Source organism: Protopterus annectens, chromosome 13.part0 (assembly GCF_019279795.1).
Source record: "Protopterus annectens isolate FY-2018-M chromosome 13.part0, PAN1.0, whole genome shotgun sequence".
NCBI lineage: Eukaryota > Metazoa > Chordata > Ceratodontiformes > Protopteridae > Protopterus > Protopterus annectens.
Genome location: NC_056747.1, coordinates 1,194,965,063 through 1,194,983,994, shown reverse-complemented (window position 1 = coordinate 1,194,983,994; position 18,932 = coordinate 1,194,965,063). Strand labels below are relative to the sequence as shown.

Below are 18,932 nucleotides of genomic sequence, written 5' to 3'. Positions count from 1 at the left end.
CTCCTGAACAACTTTTAACACACAAGAGTCAGTCACAATCTATTGCCAAAGGGGAATATGCCCTAGTTGATGGAAAACGTTCTGACAGGCTGAGGCAAGTGGGGAGAGGGGAAGAATGTTGGCACAGCCATTCTGAAGTTGACTATAATATTTTGGAAAGAATCTTATTGCTCCCCTCCTACCATCTTTAGTAAACCTATGAACTCTATCTTGTAGCCTAAAGACATTTATCAATTCACTGGTTTGAGACAGTATCTGCCAACTCTCTCTGTACAAGATTAATTACACAACACCCTCCAGCACTGGGAGTGTTGTTCAGGTGGTGAAAATGAGGGAAAGGAGTGTAATCTACTTGGAAGAGTAATGACCATTTCGAGAGGGCCTTGTGGACTTTAATCCCAAAAGAACACAATGACTTGCTTTCTGTCTACCCTGCCATTTCTTCTTAAATGCGCTTTACTGTCTCATCTGCTGTCCTCTGGTCTGATGGCGATGGAAGGGCCATTGCTTGGAAGAACAGTTTCTGCTGTGTGTATGAAGGGGTGGATGGAAATCTGTTAGACTGTACCATAGTTTTTTTTCCCCCTCCTAAATTCTTTAAAGATATTTTGTGTGGATGGGTCAAAAAGGAGACTTGCTCAGAGGCACAGTTCAGAAGCTGACCACTGACATCCTCTAGCATGGGTTATATCCTCAGCCCGGCGTGTCTTCAAATGACTGACCCACTGTTCTTGGTATTGCATCCACTACCCTAACCATATTTTACAACAGGCTTCCCCACCTTCTAAGTGTTATGGGCAAATATGTCAAGCTACACCTTTATGGTTTCACTAGAAAGCTCTGAGACCACCTCCACAATTTGTATCAGCATCTTCCATAGTATACAGTCATGTGGGAAGAGCATCTTGATAGCTCTAAAGACAAATATGGCAAAGGCACAAACCCTCTTTGCCAAACCAGTTAGGTACTTTACTCTGTCTCCACTGTTTGGGAGTGTACTAGGGCCTAATCCCATGCCAGCATGAGATGAGAATACCGATGGGTCTTCTATAGCCAGCTGCAACCTGCTTATTTTTAGGGATGAGGAGCTAGGAATATGGCTTCATGCACACCAACACAAAGGTTCTCTTAAAAGGTCTCAAACACTGGTAATGAAGCAGTGGGTTTTTGATTCATCCAAGCCTTGCAGGCCTGCATAATTGTTTTTGGCCATGTGCATCTCCTTAGACTTTCAGCTGAAACATTCCCTTACAAGACTGAGGGGGTCCTATTAAATGACATCCTTGAAGAGGTAAAACCAAGGAGACTACCTCCTCACTATACAAAACACAACACATCCAAAGGCAGATGACATTTCCAGGGTATATTTCAAGTCCTCCTCCCAAGAATAATCTGATTCTCTCTCTCTCTGCAGGGAGGATCATATTTTCCTTTGGATAGGGTGATGCCACAGAGTGCTGAGTGACAGTGGATTGTGACTTCTGTCAAAATCAAAACAGTACCTCTGGCATTTTTTTTTTTTAATTTTGCAAGGGCAATCCTTGCTGGGAATAGGTACTCCAGGTGTCAGAAGCATAGAAGTCTGTGAGGCGTACATAATGATGGATGTACATTTGTTGACTATCCAAAGGTCCAAAGAAAAAGAAAAGCATACAGTAAATGAGCATACAGAAAACGATTCAGCCACTTGCAATATTTGAGAGGAGCAGCAGCAATTCGACAACTTACCCACTGAACAGTTGTTGTGAACAGCATCATAACAGATATATCCAGGTCAGAGGCACTAACTCAAAATGGATGCCAGCATCAAGTCACTCTCGTTAAACCAGCCTCTGCATTATGTAGATCATGGCCAGGGAGGACACACTAGGAGCCACTGGCATGTTTGTTTAAAGAGGGGTTAGAGACAGAGTGGCAGACAGGACAAGTGCCTGACACAGGGGTCAGGAAACAGTCATCCTGATTGTGGCATCCTCTACCCTGCTCAATGTGGGCTTGGTGAAGTCCTTTTGGAAGGTTAGCTCACCTTTACTATTTCAACTGGCAGTGCTCTTTTCTGTGGCTGTCTTTACGCAATTAAGACCAAGGATCTCATGCACTAGTGGAAGGCAGGTCTGACTTGGAAACTAATGCCACATTAGTGCTTCTAGCTTTTACTGTGCCAGAAAGGCTCAGACAAATACTTCTCTACTTTTAACTAGCCTTCTAAGTGAAATCTGCACAAACCTAGCAGTCCAGTAGGAGGTGAATTTCTCCTAATCAAAAAAGGCAAGTCGTTATATAGGATCTGACGTATACAAATGCAAAGGCTCTTCAGGTTTGCATGAAGCATGCTCCAAAAACACAAACAGATTTCCTATAAAATCCTTCAGTGGCACAAGTAATTTTTGACAGTTATCACAAAAAACTAAAACTCTGAGCTGTTAATGAGCAGCTTCATGTGCCAAGGGATTCCTTCCATCTTCATTTCCCTACTGTGCGACACTGAGCAAATTACTTCACCAGACAGCGCTCCTGAGTCACCACTGAAAAGGGACAATTGTATCGAGTGGGCTTACTCAAACAGGTAAAGCAAAACAATTTAGCAGTAAAAGAACAATGTTTCTCCAACTGGTTCCTCAGCTTTCAAAGAAAATTATGCCACTTGGAGCTGCAGCGCTAAAACTGCACCAAGTGGGTGTGAACTTCAGACATAGATGCAGCATAGGTTTATGATTACAAAAAAAAAAAAAAAAAAAAAGAACTGATGAATGCACAGGCTGACGGAACCTTTTATTCATGACACATGCAGGTGTTGCTGCATCAGGGAACAGCTTGCCCTCACTAATGTCCACATAGCTCTTAGTGAAGCCAGCTGAGTGGGCGTTCTACTTCCTCCTGCAGCTAATACCCACCACATGGTGAATACTACTGCAACAGTGAATTATATGAGGAATGTAGCCTCACTACATGTTTATAAGGAAGCTTCACAAAGCTGACAATTATAAGCGATCTGCATTTCTTCCTTCCTGCCTTTCCTTCAAGCTTAGGAGCCAGTGGTGCAGCACTGCTTTAACAGCTGGTTATTTACCAGATCTACAATGCATCTGCAAGATTTAATATGGGTCTCTTCTCTGATCACAGTCAGTAATTACAATGGAGGGGTGCAAATATTTATTCACATTCATTTGTCCTATCCATAAGTTATGATCAATGCAACTGCTCCACAAGCCTTGAAAACATACAAGGCTTTGCTACCTTATTAAACTGGCATTTCACACATTCAGTTTCATCTTAAAAAATTCCCAGTTATGATTATGAAAATTCCGATTCTTCACAGTGCAGTTGGAACGGCAGCAAAGGAACAAACCAATGAGTCCTTCTTAAAAATTTTAATAAAGTTATATCACAGTTAACTGTAAATGTCTCTAAGAGCAAGTTAGGCATGATGGAGGTAAAATACTTAAGCTAGCAATTGGTTAGGGAATTCTGAAGTCTCAGAAAATAAAACTAGAAGTGGTAAGAAATCGGTCCCTTCCATGCATGTAGAAGCTAGTGAAGGCATTAACGGTTAAGTTGGGTACTATCGAAAGTTTGCACCCAGTTTCACATCAACAGTGTACCATCTTGCAAATCTGACTAAAAGATAGATACTCCTTACAAGTAAAGCAGACACTAAAGGTGGGTAATGCTTTCTGACAGATGAAGGAAATAGTCTTCAGATTCTGCCTTATTCCAGACAATTTAAAGTGCAGGAGTGCCTAAATCACTTGTTAAAGGACTGTTTGTGTGTCATTACAACTAATAATAAACTACTAAACTACTACTCATCATGGCTAGCCATTCGGCAGTGTGAACATTGGATCTAGGTGATTTGGTCACGTGACCAAATGCTAATGTGACAGCCTAACCCTGTGTGCAAATGTAAAAAAGGGGGATTGATGAAAATGATTTATCGTCTAACTTTCATAGTTAGCACTAACCATATTCACTGTTTTTATCAGTTGTTCTACTATTAAACCTGCTTTTGGATATTTTAGCAGTGGTCTGACTTTTCGTTGCTGTTGGCTGTTACACTGGATGTTGTTGTGTGTATAATTCTACTTATCTGTTGCTTCAGTGTCTCATTTACACAAGTGGCTGTTTGGACTTTGTGTGTATATAGTCAAATGTTACGATATGCTATTAAAGTAGCTGTGCAAGATATTTACAATAGCAGCAACTTTTCAGATAGGTCACTTTAACAGTAAAGCCTCATTGCTCCTTCCCCTGCTGGAAAACTGTACATACACACTATTCTTACTTGCACACATGCACATATATGCAAGTATGCATCTATGGATTCCAGACAAGTTGTTAAACCCTGTAAAATGCTGGCACAGGTGATCTAAAATCAGCTGATCATACATGCTGGCAGTTTTTTTGTGCAAGATTGCAGTACAGTGGGTTTTGGGAAGACTGCCCTTTCTCCACTATAGTGAGATCACGGAGTTGGTATATATAATACGCAGGGGGTGTGGGGGAACACAAGATTTGCTCTTTTTTTTTGCATTTTTTTCCCTGTCAACTGCAGATTATCAAGTTGCGCTTGATCAGTTGCCATTTAATGGTTACGTTTCTACCACCTGTTATAGATCCATATGGATGTGTGTGCATGTTTACATCAGTCTACATCTCTACCTGCCCATAAATATATATAGACAGATAGACATAGCTATACACATACAGACTGCTACAGTGTCCTTTCTAATAAGGTCTACTATCATGTTAAGTACATTACTTGCCTGTACTTTCTGTGAACTTGCCTCTTGAAGTTTAATCCTAAAAAATACTTTAGTTCCCCTTGCTCCTTGTTTTCCAAACATCCTTAAATGCCTCTGTCACATCAACAATCTCCTTGACAGCCCTGTACAAGCAGCACAATTAAACTCCGCAATATTTTGCCACAGAATAGCTTATGTGACAAGTCTGACTGTACTTTGACATAAATTTCAATATTTTTATTACCAGGTTTGTGATCATGCTGCAATACTTCTTCAGATAATCAAAACAAACAGGTTTAGACAATAAAAAGGTAATCATGATTGGTCAGTGGCAAATACAACATTCTGTTAACTCACCTTACTGGTTTCAGGACTATCGGGATCAAACTGCACCTGCTTGGCTGCAAGCTCTCTTCCTGTGTCCACATCATAGCACAAGTAAATACGTCCAAATGCCCCTTGACCTAGAAGTTTTCCTCGTCTCCAATTGACTGGAGCACTCGGTGCTTAAAAAAAAAAAACAGATGCAACATACATAATACAGCGCATAATTTGGAACACACGTTTCTAGCTGATGCACAAGACAAAAAATAATGAGGAAAGGTGTATAAAAAAAAAAATTAGGACAAAGCAACATTTCTACAAAAGGGACTGACATGAAAGTGAAAGCAGCAACACATGACTTTAGCAGAAAGGTAAACCCAGGCAGGGCTCACTAGTTGCTATACTGGACCACCAGAAAGAACCTTCAAGAAAATGTATATAACGGACTCCAGATTGCATAAAATGTGTGAAACTGCAATGAATGCCATAATATGTCACATAATTGATATCCTACACAACACACAGAGCAAGTGGTTTCACAAATCAAGTTTAAAAACAAAACCATACTAGTTAAAGAATTCAAACTGTACTAAGTAAAGTTGAAACTGGACATGCATGTTCTACATACAAGGTATTCTTTGAATCATTTGCTTCTTTGCATGTTAATAAAGCTAGACAACTGATTCCAATGGCCCATATTTAGACACAATCTGGGATTAGAAATTCAGTACAACTAACAAAGACAAAAGTTTAAACTGCCAAGATTTACAACATATTCTGGCAGTATTTACAATATAGACATAGATAAGCAACAAAGTACAGCTTTACTTTATTTATTTTATTTTACAATTGATGACCGGGAAAGTCTGACTGGACGCAGGCCCAGGGAGAAAAGCTCCACATATAAAATATAAACAGAAACAGTAGTACATTCCCACACAATCATACTGGAACATATTTAACATTTTTACATAGATGAAGTATAACAAAAAACCTTCTGAATAACATTGTTTGGAAAAATAAGTAATTTAAAAACTATGTTTGTCAAGAATGAAGTAGTTAATAGATACGTGGTGAAGGTTCTGCAGAATCATAGCAGTACTGAAAGGAATCTGGGGGGTCACAAAGGCACAGCCAACTGGTAGAGTAGTGGGTGTTAAGTAGCTTCCTGAATAGTGAAACAGAGCTGGTAGAAGTTATGTGCTTTGGAAGTGAGTTCCAAAATTTATCTACTGTACAAGCAAACAGAGCTTTGCCTGCTTCATTCTTGTGTTTGACGACAGTTATGAGATTATGGTCAGTAGATCTTAAGGTACGGGTGGTGGTGTAAGGCTATATTAGCTCCTGTAGCACTGGAGTTTCAGGGTGGTAGTACAGTTTATGGGCTATGAAGAGTTGTGTAATTAGTAGTAGTTGGGGCAACTCAAGCCAGTTGAGCTGTCTGAGAGAAAGACAGTGATGGGATCTATATGAGGCGCCACTGGCAAACTTAGCAATCTTGTTATAACAAGATGCCATTTTGTTTTGTTCACTTTGGCGAAGATTAGTCAGGATTGGGGAGGTGTACAGTAGGGTGGATAACAGGTGAGTTATTGCGACAGCGGCTTTGGTATAGCTGGTCATGAATTGCCTGTCCTTATACAGGAGACCCAGTTTTTTGTTTACTTTTTTGACTGATTGCACTATGTGTATGTCAAATTTGAGATTGTTGTCAATTACTACAGCTCTGAAAGAACTTAAAACAGCAGATGTACAAATAGATCAAAGTTGCAGTATATGCTGACAGAAGGAACGTATCTTGTCAGGTATACCATAATTTCAGTCAGTATACCAAAGCTTAGGTACACCTTTAATCATGTGATGTACATCTGAACTTAGACTAGAGCATAATGACTATGTGTTGGTAAAAACAAAAAAGAGATATACAAGTTCAAAAAACCTCAGAGCTATCATGCCCCAGATATACACTGAGGTTAGCTTAAAACAGGACAGACTCGGACAGAAAGAGGGAAAAGACAGGGAAAGGGGGATCTACTTCAGCCTGAAGGGAAAGAAAAAAAAGAGGGCTGGAGAGAGGGTGCATACACTGCAACGGTGACTATTTAGGCAACTACTGTTACAAGTTCTTACACAACACTGAGAATATTTTCATCAAGATCTATAGCATAACATCGAAAACACAGATGCCCGTTGTCTCCCACATGCTACATAACTTGTACATAGCAACTCAGAGATCCCACTACAGTAGGGAAATAGCAAACTCCTAGTCCTCTGTGTACTGTGCGTTCCCACAACAGGTACCAGTAACAGCTATCATATGCCAGCAACCAACATGTTCGATCAAACAATGCTCAATATTCCAATTGTTTAACCAAACAAATGATTCCTGTATATCATTAAATCACTGTTGCAGTAATATTGACAAATGGAATTATTCCCAAAGCTTTTGTGCAGAATGGGGGTGGGAATGAGAACTGCAAAAGTTCACATAGAGTGCCTTTTCCTCTGTTGAAACTTGGCTATCCGATGCCCAGATAATACTCAACCCAAACAAAACTAAACTCATCTTCGAACCCACCAAACATACTCAAAACAACTCTCACTTTAACATCAGAGCAAAAGACACCACCACTATCCACCCAACAGATCACACCAAATTGCTAGGAGTTGAAATAGACAACAACCTCAAATTTGACATTCACATATCCATGACCATAAACAAAGTCCACCAAAAACTAGGAGCCTTGTACAGAAATAAGCAACTCCTCACCAAAGCAGCTAGGATTTCAGTTGCAAATTCACACCTTATCTCCACCCTACTTTATGCCTCTCCAATATATACCAACCTAAAGCACTGCGATCTAAATAAACTAGAGACCTGTTACAACAAAATTGCCAAATTCGCCACTGGGGCATCCCACCAGTCACCACGGTCTCTCACTTACTGAACTAGGCTGGCTAAAACCCCCTCACCTCCTTCAATGGTATCAACTCGCACTCACCCACAAACTGGTTAACCATCCTCTAAAGGTCCCATCCCTCCAGTATCTACTCCAACCCTATCTCACCACCAGACCACTACGATCCAGCAACAAAAATCAATTACAGGTTACTAGAGCCAATAACACTGCTGGAGAAGCACTATAGCCAAATTATGGAACACCCCCCCCCCCCCGCCACAATAACCTCTCTACCATCATGCACCCACTTCAAAGCTTTACTTAAAGCGCACCTAAAAACATGCTGGCTATGCCCTTGTAACTCTCCCCTCTAACTTCTCCCACTCTATTACAGCAAGCTCTGATACTTTCATGCCTATCTACTTATTATATGGCAGTAACTTCTTATTGTAACAATTGTTAATATCTGCTATGACTTTGTGGATAGAACAGATGCTAGTTATGTACTGAATGTACTATGTTCTTAATCTGCAACTATGTTTGTAATATTTTAATTGCTAGGATTTTTCATCTGTAACTATGTCTGTAATATTTTAATTTGTGGTGCTTTTCTCCCCAGGCCTCCACTGAAAATGGACCTGTGTCCAGTCGGACATTCCCGGTCAACAAATGTAAATAAATAAATCAATCAATAAAATACAATAATCCTTGAAGGACAGTTCTGGCAAATCCAGTTCTGGCTCTGGATAGGGCAGTACTTAGTAAAGGTGTGAACAAAAGACCAAGTAGCTGAATACAAAATAAATTAAGCCCCTTGGAAAAAGGCCCCTGAACAAGCAACTCCTCTTGCTGCATGGGCTGAAATATTAACCTGGAGGAATTTTCCAATGAAAGGATAAAACCTTTGGTTTTGTCCAACAGAATTCTACCAGTCTATGTGCATCTAATAAAGGAAGAATCACTTCTACCATATTTTGAGGGTAAGGGAGATAAAGAGACTGGTTTAGAGACATTTCAGTATCCATCACAGATGTAAGGAACAGGCTTAGTTCTAAGGTGAAAAGAGGCATGAGGGTCTGAAGTTCAGAAATTATTTTTGCAGAGATTAAGGCCACAAAAACTGTTTCCATGTACAAAATTATAAGGAAGGTTTAAAAGGAGGTAAAGTTCATTTCTCCAGAAATATAGATCAGATCCCAAAGGAGAGAAACATTTTATTAAGTGCTGGATGTGCAGGACTGCCTTTTAAGAAGTGATTGACCTCAAGGTGAAGAAAGATGTGGATCCATAGGCAGGTAAGCTGAAATGGCTAAAAAGTATATGTTAACAGATGTATCTGCCAAGCCAAAATTGAGCAGCTCACACAAACATTTAAGATTGCAAAGTATCTCAAGGATATGAATTCAGTCTTTTCTAGCATCAAAAAGAAAATCTTTTCCATTCAGAAATATGATTTTCTGGTTAAGTTTTCTTGCCTCCTTTAGAACCTATAGCATATCCTCGGAATAAAGGTGCCTGAAAGGAATTAGTAGTGTATCACTCAAAACAGTATGACTACGTCTTTAGATGTGTATGAATTAGATCGGACTTCTGCTGTGTAAGCAAGTACATCCTGTAAGGCAGTAAGTGGTTATTGCCCCTGACTAGATAAAGAAGGGAGAACCAATGCTGTACTGGTAAAAGGGGGGGTCACAGGTAGTATTCTGGGACTGCCCTCCTATACCTTCAGGAGGACCTTCTATATGAGAAGAAAGGCAGGAAAGGCATACAGGAGTTTACCTTTGCATAGAAAGAAGGCATTCATTCTCCAAGCTTCCCTTCAAGGAACCTTGGTGCAAAACAGTCCAAATTGATGGTTAAGAAAGGAGGCAGAGAGAACCAACTTGGGAGTATTTCACTGGCAGACAATATGAAGGAAGACCTCTCTGTACAGTTAATCTGGCTTATCATAGGGACTCAAAAACTTAGTAAGATGGAGTCCTAGTTCTCAAAGTATATTATGACATTAGTAAGGCAAGTAGCAGCAAATTTAACAAGGATGTTTAGGACTCTATCCATTAATTTCTGAAAGACTGCACAACCACCACATACTTCAAATGCTTAGCCAAAAAGGTACCGTGGCTTTCGCCACCCAAGAAGATTATTTTCCTATGCCACTGTCAAGCAGAGTCACAGAAGTGATCCCCGGGGTGAATTTCCTATTACCCATCCAATCATCAAGATTTTTCTTGAAGAGTGCTAATGAGGAGCTCTGTTTGACATAGATAGGTAGTCTGTTCCAGAGTATGGGAAGTCTCTGGGACAGGAATCTATCCCTCCAGCATGTTCTGTTTATTGTAGTGACAAAGTTTAGGTCTCTAGGAGTTTTTTGGGAAGGTCTGCGCAGGGCATCTGTTTGAGGCCAGTAATCCTCTTTGTGAGGTATTTCTGCGGCCTTTCCAGTTGTCGTAGATGTCTTGTGAGGTACATACCAAAAGGAGCGTTGTACTCTATAATGGGTCGAATGAGTGATGAGTAGAGGGGAACAATGACCTCTTTTCTGGATGAGAAACCTTTTGTGATGAGGTGTGCCATGTAGAAAGATTTCCTAACCACTGTGGTGATGTGATTATCAAAGGAGAGACTACTGTCCACCTGTGTCCCAAGGTCTCTTATCACACTTTCAGTGTTAAGTAGACTATCGCCTATGTGGTTAGTTCATGGGTACAGAGTTTTTACCAAAGGGGGTGACAATGCACTTTTTGGCATTGAGCTTGAGGCCATGGCTTTGACACAAGACATCTGTCTCAGTGAGGCCCTTTTGTAGGATGTCCACATCATTAGGAGTTTCAGTTATGTCTCCTAGTTTGCAGTCATCTGCGAACTTAGTTAGCCAAAGACCTTCTGCGTTAGCTAGGCTAACAGGAGAAGACCCAGGACTAAACCCTGTGGTACTCCACTTGTCACTGGTCTGAAGTCTGATTTGGAATCTGTTACTTTCACAGTGTGGGTTCTGTCAGTAAGCCAGCTGGCAACCCATCTTGTGACATAGGGATTTATACCTAGTTTAGTGAGTTTATCTATAATTCCAGAGTGGAAGATGGTGTTGAACGCCTTGGCGAGATCTAGACAGGCTGTGTGAACCACCTTACCCTCATCTATGGCTTTGGTGACTGCTTCAAAGAAGTCTATCAGGTTTAGGAGACATGATCTGCCTTTTACACACCCGAATTGAGTGGGATGCAGAGTTTGGAGATCTCCAATGTCTTTGTTTAGATACGTTCCATTGTCTTGCAGACCAGGCTCATCAGGCTAATGGGGAGGAAGTTCCTGGAGGTCTGTTGTGGCTCCCTCTTTGTGGAGTGGGATAACCATCGCAGTGCACCATTCAATTGTCACAAAGTCTGAGGTGAGGCTATGACTGAACATGGTACTTAGGTGGGGTGCCAGTTCATTCTGTAGTTTGTGTAGAAGGCAGCCTGGGATGTTATCAGGTCCGATGGATGCTGTGTTCTTGGCTTTGAAGAGTGAGTTTTTTTACCTGTGCAGCTGTGATTACAGGAACTTTGCATTCTTCCGGTATAGAGATGGGCCCTTTAGGGGGTGAGAGGGGGGTAAAGTTAGCACTGAACCTATCTGCCAGGGTGTTGGCAATATCAGTTGGTTATGTATATTTAGTGCCATTGTGCTGCAACTCAGAGCAGATCTGAATGTTGCCATTGAGTTTCTTGACATAGCTATAGAATGCTTTGTGGCTGTCTTTAGAATCAGTGGCGATTTTGTTTTCATAACTAGCTTTGGAGGATTTTATGAGGGATCTCAGCTTCTTACTGAGGCTGATCAGGGAGATCCTCCAATCATGGGATTTTACTCTCTTCTGCAACAGTTTCTTTCTTCTGTTGTAGAGTTTGTTTATGGCAGACCACCAGATTGGCTTACATTTTTTGGGGGGGGTAGCATCTTGGTTCTGTTAGGGGTAGCACGATCCATGCACTCGTGTAAGTGCTTATAAAGGGCATTTGTGTAGGATTCAGTAGTCATACCTCTATTGTCCATCTGCATGGGTGTTGTGAAGTATGTCACTTCTTTCTTCAGAAGCGTGAAGTTGGCTTTGGAGAATTTTTTTACGGTTGTTTTCCTAATGGGGTGTGGGAACAGGATGTGGATGACTAGGGTGATTAGCTTGTGGTCGGATCTGACCAACGAGGAATTGACCTCTGGTGTGGAACACCAGTCGTCCATGTTGGTGATGACCAGGTCTAGGCTACTGCTGCCCCTGTTGGGGGTGTGGATAAGTTGATCCAAGGCATTGGAATTGATGAATTCTAGAAAACTTTGAGCAAAAGAGTTGGTACACGAGTAGTTTTCCCAGTAAATCGTGGGGTAGTTGAAATCACCCATTACTAGGGTGTTGGATTGTACCCTAATATTTTCCAGTGTATCAAGAAAAGAGGAGTGGGAATCCTGGGGTATGGTGGGGGGGTCTCTGTAGCAAACTACAATCTGGACTGCGGTCTTGTCCAGAGTTAGTTGAACTTGGGATAATCTCGGATGCATTATGCTGAGCAACAAGCCTGGAGGTGTGGATATCCTTAATGAATATGGACACGCCTCCACCTTTAGTGTTTCGGTCTGGGTTAGGTGGCCGAAAGGTGTGGTATGAATTATAGCCTGGTAATGCAGGGGTGGCTCTCTGGAGCTTTGAACCACGTCTCTGTCACTGCACAGATGTCAATGTTCGCCATTTTAAGGAGTGCCTTGAGTGAGTGCATTTTGAGGTTTAGACTTCTAGCATTGAGTAGCATTACCCTCAGATTTTGCTTGATTGTACCTGTAACGTTAATGCCTTCCCTAAACTTTCTATTAGTCAATCAACCCTAGGTACCAGGTAGCTATCAAGTTTTAAAATGTTGCTCAGTGTCCTAAAATCTTTACACAACCTGATTTTCCCATCAGGCTTTGGGATTACCTCTTTTGCTTCTAACCATCAAGCCAGCCTTAAAGCATTTTTGCATTTCCTCTTGTGCAGCCCCTTCTCTGTGACTTGGGTATTCTCCAAGGTTTAAGTTAAACTTTTCTCATGGAATAACCTCAATATGGTGGTTAATCAGGTCTGTTTTGCTAGGTAGTTCTGGAAACACTTGTTTCTTAATAGAAAAGTACAGTTTTGTACCTACCATAAATGTAGATGTCCGATAGACATGCAACTGCAGTCATAACATGTGGGTTGTCCTGCCTCAGGCAGCCCTCGGTCGGCCGGATTCCAAAGTCTGGGTCCGACGTCGGCTGATGTCGCATTTCTCTCCGACGTTAGAGCGGCTGGAGTACATAAGCATCAGCCGACGCCATTTTCTTCAGTGTTTCTTGCCCCAGATGCCAGGTGCCCTCCAAGGAAGGCTGTAATCAAATTGGAAGACAAAACAGGATTCCAAACAAATAAATGAGCAATAAAACAAATACACCATAACAGATATCCCCAGCTAAGAGTAACAGGGATAGGAGTGGATCCTAGGCATAGAGGGGTATGGAGGGAGGGAAAATCCGACTGCAGTTGCATGTCTATCGGACATCTACATTTATGGTAGGTACAAAACTGTACTATGTCCTTCAAGAATGCAACTGCAGTCATAACATGTGGGTAGAATACCATAGCTTAGCTGGGGAGGAGGTATGCACTAGGAAAGAGATGGTGTGGCAATCAACCCCTGCAGGACTGCCAAGCAAAGCCTGCTCTGGATCTGGAATATAGAGGGAGATTGTAGTGTTTGGAGAATGTATGCACGGAGCTCCATGTAGCAGCTTCTAGAATGTCCTTGGTAGGCACCCCTCTTAACAATGCTGTAGAGGTGGCTGTAGCTCTGGTGGAATGTGGTCTGACATTGGCTGGAACAGTCTTTCCATGAAAGGAATAACAGAATCTGATGCAATGTCCAATCCATTTAGAAATAGTCTGTTTTGAAATTGCTTTTCCTTGGACCGCAGGGGCGTAAGCTACAAAAAGTTGTTCAGACTTCCTACTGGCCTTGGTTCTGTCCAGGTAGTATCGAAGTTGTCTGTGAATGTCCAAAGTATGCAAAAGTCTTTCCCCCTTATTCCCAGGATTGGGGAAGAAAGCAGGCAGATGAATGGCTTGATTTAGAGAAACCCTAGATACCACCTTTGGCATAAAAGTAGGGTTGGTCCTTAATGAAACTCTGTCTCTGTGGAAAATAATAAAGGGTGGTATTGCCATTAGGGCCTGTAGCTCGAAACCCTTCTTGCTGAGGTAATTGCCAACAGGAAAGCTGTCTTCCATGAGAGAAATTGCAAGTCAACTGAAGCTGCTGGCTCAAAAGGAGGTAGAGTCAGTTTTTCTAAGACAAAATTGAGGTCCCAGGCTGGCACTGGGGCCTTTCTTGGTGGCTTAATGTTCTTGATTCCCCTGAGGAATTGTCTTAGTAAGGGGTGAGAGAAAACAGGAGGATCAGTGTTGTATCTAGCTGAAATAGCAGATGCATGTATCTTTATGGAAGAATATGAGAGGCGGTTCTTTAACATATCTGCCAAATATTCCAAAATAAGTGGGATGTTCAGTAATGATGCATCATGTCCCTTGCTGGTATTCCAATTGCTGAATCTTTTCCACTTTGCTAAGTAAACCTTTCTGGTGGATGGTCTTCGAGCCTCTGTTAGTATCCGCTGAACTTCCTTGGAGAGAGATAAGCTGAAGTTATTTAGGGGATCTCCCATGAGGCTGTTAGCTGCAGTGTCTGAAGGTTTGGATGCAGTGTTTCAAAGTTGTGTTGAGTCAAAAGTAGAGGCCACTGAGGGAGGGCCCACCTCCTGGTGTGACATATGCTCCGTAGTAGTGGGTACCAGTGTTGTCTTGGCCAATCTGGAGCTATTATGATTCCCTTGGGTTTCTCTGCTTTGATCTTTAGTAATACTGAGGTCATCAGTGGCAGAGGTGGGAATGCATAGATTGCTAGGGAGTTCCAGTTGAATGAGAGTGCATCTGTTTTCCAAGCTTTTGGATGGTATGTCCTTGTGCAAAATTTTGGTAGAAAATGGTTGAGGTGAGAGGCAAATAGGTCCACTTCTGGCTTGCCCCATGTCGAAGTGAGTTGTCTGAAGGCCTTCGGATGTAACCTCCACTCGTGTGGATCTGTGAAATTCCTGCTTAGGCTGTCCACCAACACATTGTCTTTTCCTGGAACAAACTGGGATTGTAACTGGATGTTTAGGCTCAGTGATTTCTCCCAAAGCTGCATTGTCAGTCTGCAAAGGGGGTAAGAGTGAGTGCCCCCCTGCTTGTTTATGTACCACATCACAGTGGTGTTGTCTGTCCGTATCATTAAATGGCCTTGCTGGAGTTGGTGTTGAAAACCCTCGATGGTATGCATTACTGCCAGCATTTCCTTTTGGTTTATATGCAGATGTGTTTCCTTTGGAGACCATTGCCCTTGTATGCACCTGCCTTCCATGTGCGCCCCCCATCCAAGGTCTGAGGTGTCTGTAGTCATGGTCTGTGTTATTTGTGGTTTTTTGAATGACATACCTGTGTTTTCCTTGCTCACCGAGGCCCACCATAGGAATTCCTTTTGTAGGCATGGAATAAGCGGTATGATTGTCTCCAAGTTGTTGCTGTGTTGAGACCAAATGCTTTTTAGGTACCATTGAAGCTTTCTCATGTGTAGTTTTGCTAATGGAACCAGTAGAATGCAGGATGCCATGTAACCCAGGGCCTGTAGGAATCTCCTTGCAGTCATCTGGGTGAGTTTTGCTAAACCTTTGAAGTAATGAGTTAACTTCTCTTGCTTGTCTTCTGTCAGGTAAGCCATTTGAGAGGCTGTGTCTAGTTTGGCTCCTAAGAAGATTATTTGCTGGAATGGCTGCAGTCTTGACTTTTGGAAGTTGACTGTGTATCCCAGAGCTTGAAGTAATCGTATGACATAATCCAGGTTTTTTGTCAACATCAATTTGTCGTCCGCTTGTATGAGGCAGTCGTCCAGGTACGGGTAAATTTGTATACCCTGGAGCCTGCAATGAGCAATTACTGAAGCCAGGCATTTTGTAAATACTCTGGGCGCAGTAGATAAACCAAATGGCAATGCTGAGAATTGATAATGCTCTGGTCCTGCAAGAAATCTGAGGTATCTTCTGCAGCTGTGTCTGATAGGGACATGCAGGTATGCCTCCTTGAGGTCCAGAGTAATCAGCCACGACTCCTTGCCCAGCATGGGAAGGAGCTGCTGTAGAGTCAGCATTTTGAACTTTGGTACTATGAGAAAGGCGTTTAATGTGGACAAGTCCAGTATTGGTCTCCATTGAGATTCTTTTCTTGGAACAAGGAACAGTCTTGAGTAAAACCCATGTTCTTGTTGTGGAACTCTTTCTATTGCTTTCATTCGAGTCAGCAGAGTGATTTGCTTGATAGCCTCTGCCTTTTGATTTTGTGGTAGGTTTGGCATGCCTTGTTTTCTTGGTAAGGTATTAAAATGAAACCTGTACCCTTGGTCTATAATGTCCAAAATCCATTTGTCCTTTGTCAGTCTGTGCCAGTTTTCTGCAAACAGAGATAATTTCCCGCCCAAGGGAGCTTCTAGTTGTTCCCTGGTAGGCGGTAGTAGAGGAAAGTCATTGAGTTTGTGGTTGTTGGGCAGGTGAAACCCCTGCGTCACTTCTTTGGTTTCCTGGCTGCCATTGTCGTCCCCTGTAAGGGCCTCTGTATTGGCCTCTTCCTCTGCCACGTCTGTTCTTACCCCTTTGAAACTTTTCTGTATTAGGAAAGGACCAGTTTTTTGAAGGCCAATTCCTACTGAATCTGGGGGGTTGAACCTGGAGGAAATCTTTCACAGTCTGAACTGATTTTGCTTTTTCTTCGATGGTCTTTAACACATCCTTAGCATTTGCACCAAAAGCTTGTTCTTTTCCAAAGGTGCATCCAGAAGTTTAGCTTTTACATGATCTGGTAGAGGTTGATCTTTAACCAAGCATGTCTACGAATCACTGCCCCTGTCATAGCTGCCCTACATGAAGCTTCCAGTGCATCATATCCACACTGCAGGAAGTGATTGCTTACTTGCTGAGTGTTATGTACAGCTTCCTGCAAAGTCTTCCTGTCTAAAGGATCAGGAGAAGCTAATGTTTTTTGTAAATCTTCTAAGAGATAATCCTGATATTGTAACATATGAAAAGGCAATTTAAAGCTCTCATAGATAAGGTAGTGGATGTGTAAACCTTTTTGCCCCATCTCTCTAAGGACCTTGCTTCCCTGTTGGAGGGCAAAGGATTTTTTGAAGTGGAGGCTGAAACTCCTTTAGGCCCCTGTGAAATATTTTCCAAATCAGCAGAATGGGCCCTGAATAAATGGGAATGAGTTTCTGGGACCCTGTAATACCTGTCTGGCTTGGCTGGAGCAGGAGGAAGAGAATCAGGGGTAGCACTAGAGTCAGAATACAAATCATCCAGAACATCAAGTACAGGAGGAATAGCTAAGGGCCTGTGCTGAGGCTTCTTAAGGAAAGTCCTAAGGCGTTTCCTAGAATCAGAATATTCCTGACCCTGCAACTTGAAATGTTCCCTCATGGTGTGCAGAACTTCCCCAAAAGAAATATCCTCAGGAGGGGAGGCCGAAGGGATTGAATCTTCTGCATCCGAGTCCTCATAAGTCTGGAAGAGCTCTTCCTGGCTATCAGAGTGGACAGAGCCCTCAGAGTCTTCATCTGAAGGAGCAGGGTCAGAGGGTTCTACCTGGGGCCTTTTATCAGGAGGAGGCTGGGATGCTCTCTCAAGATGGGCCTGTGAACCTCTAATCATGGAAATTAAATCAGCCGCCATGGACAAAATTTGTGTCTCCGGAGTCGGCTGAGGTAAGGATTTAGAAGTAGTATGCTTTGTTTTGCTGGCTGCCTTAGCCCTAGTGTAGGCCTTAATAGACATGGCCATAGGAGGCCTGGCAGCTCCACGTGCAGGAGTGACCTTGTCTACAGCAATGGTCTTGGGCATTTCCTCGGTTTCGGTATCCGGAGGAAAGTCTACAACTGGCGTCGGAGCAATGTCTGTAATCGGAGTCGTCGGTAATGCGGTGTCTTCGGTTCGGAGCGGTGGAGAGACCGTCTCAGAGGGAACCGGAGCACTTGCGCTAGGTTTTGGCGTGGAGTCGGTGGTAGACGCGGGCCGAGGATGTTGCTCCCGGTCTTTTCGCTTTTTGGGTGTTTGCGATGTCGGAATATCCGACGGCATGGTGTAGGCAAATTTATCGCCGAAAAAGTCTTCAGCGAACTCCGCCCGGCGCCTGAGAGTGCGCTTGTTGAAGCGAGCACAGGCTACACAGGCCGAGACGTCGTGGTCTGGGCCCAGGCAAGGGAGGCAGTAAGAGTGGAAATCCTTATGAGGTATTTGTTTACCACAAAAGGACAATTGTTAACTTTTTCAGTAATTTCTGACATCGGCTGAGGCAAGAAAAGGTCCCCAACGGGGTACTTAGCTTTTTCGATGACTTCGGTATCGTAGAATACAGGAGCTGACCGACCGGCACTTGCGAACTGCTTCTGCTTCGGGCACCGCGGCAAGAAAGACTGAAGAAAATGGCGTCGGCTGATGCTTATGTACTCCAGCCGCTCTGACGTCGGAGAGAAATGCGACATCAGCCGACGTCGGACCCAGACTTTGGAATCCGGACGACCGAGGGCTGCCTGAGGCAGGACAACCCACATGTTATGACTGCAGTTGCATTCTTGAAGGACATCACTCTTAACTCTGAATCTCAAATAGTGCCACCTAGTTCAACTGTAGGCAAAGAGGTGAGTTTTCTTTCTTCACTAGCACTTTTGCTGCTGCTAAGTTAACTAGAAAGGTCAGTATTTCTTCCCATGGTTTCAGAACACTCATGGGTACATCAGTACTGGCCTTTTTTATCTGTGTAAGACTGCGGTGGTGGTGCTGCGGTAGCATTGTCGCCTCACAGTAAGACGTTGTCCTATTCGATTCTCAGCTAGAGCGTCTT

At 42.7% G+C, this 18,932-nt stretch overlaps 1 protein-coding gene across 1 annotated transcript in view; it reads right to left on the bottom strand.

Moving 5' to 3' along the window:
* Positions 1-18,932, bottom strand: part of MAP3K3 (mitogen-activated protein kinase kinase kinase 3) — a 1,217,405-nt gene that overhangs the window by 438,713 nt on the left and 759,760 nt on the right. Inside the window, exon 13 of the mRNA XM_044055195.1 lies at positions 5,100-5,248. Within this exon, the coding sequence (XP_043911130.1) occupies positions 5,100-5,248 (149 nt within the window). The remainder of the gene's footprint in view (positions 1-5,099; positions 5,249-18,932) is intronic.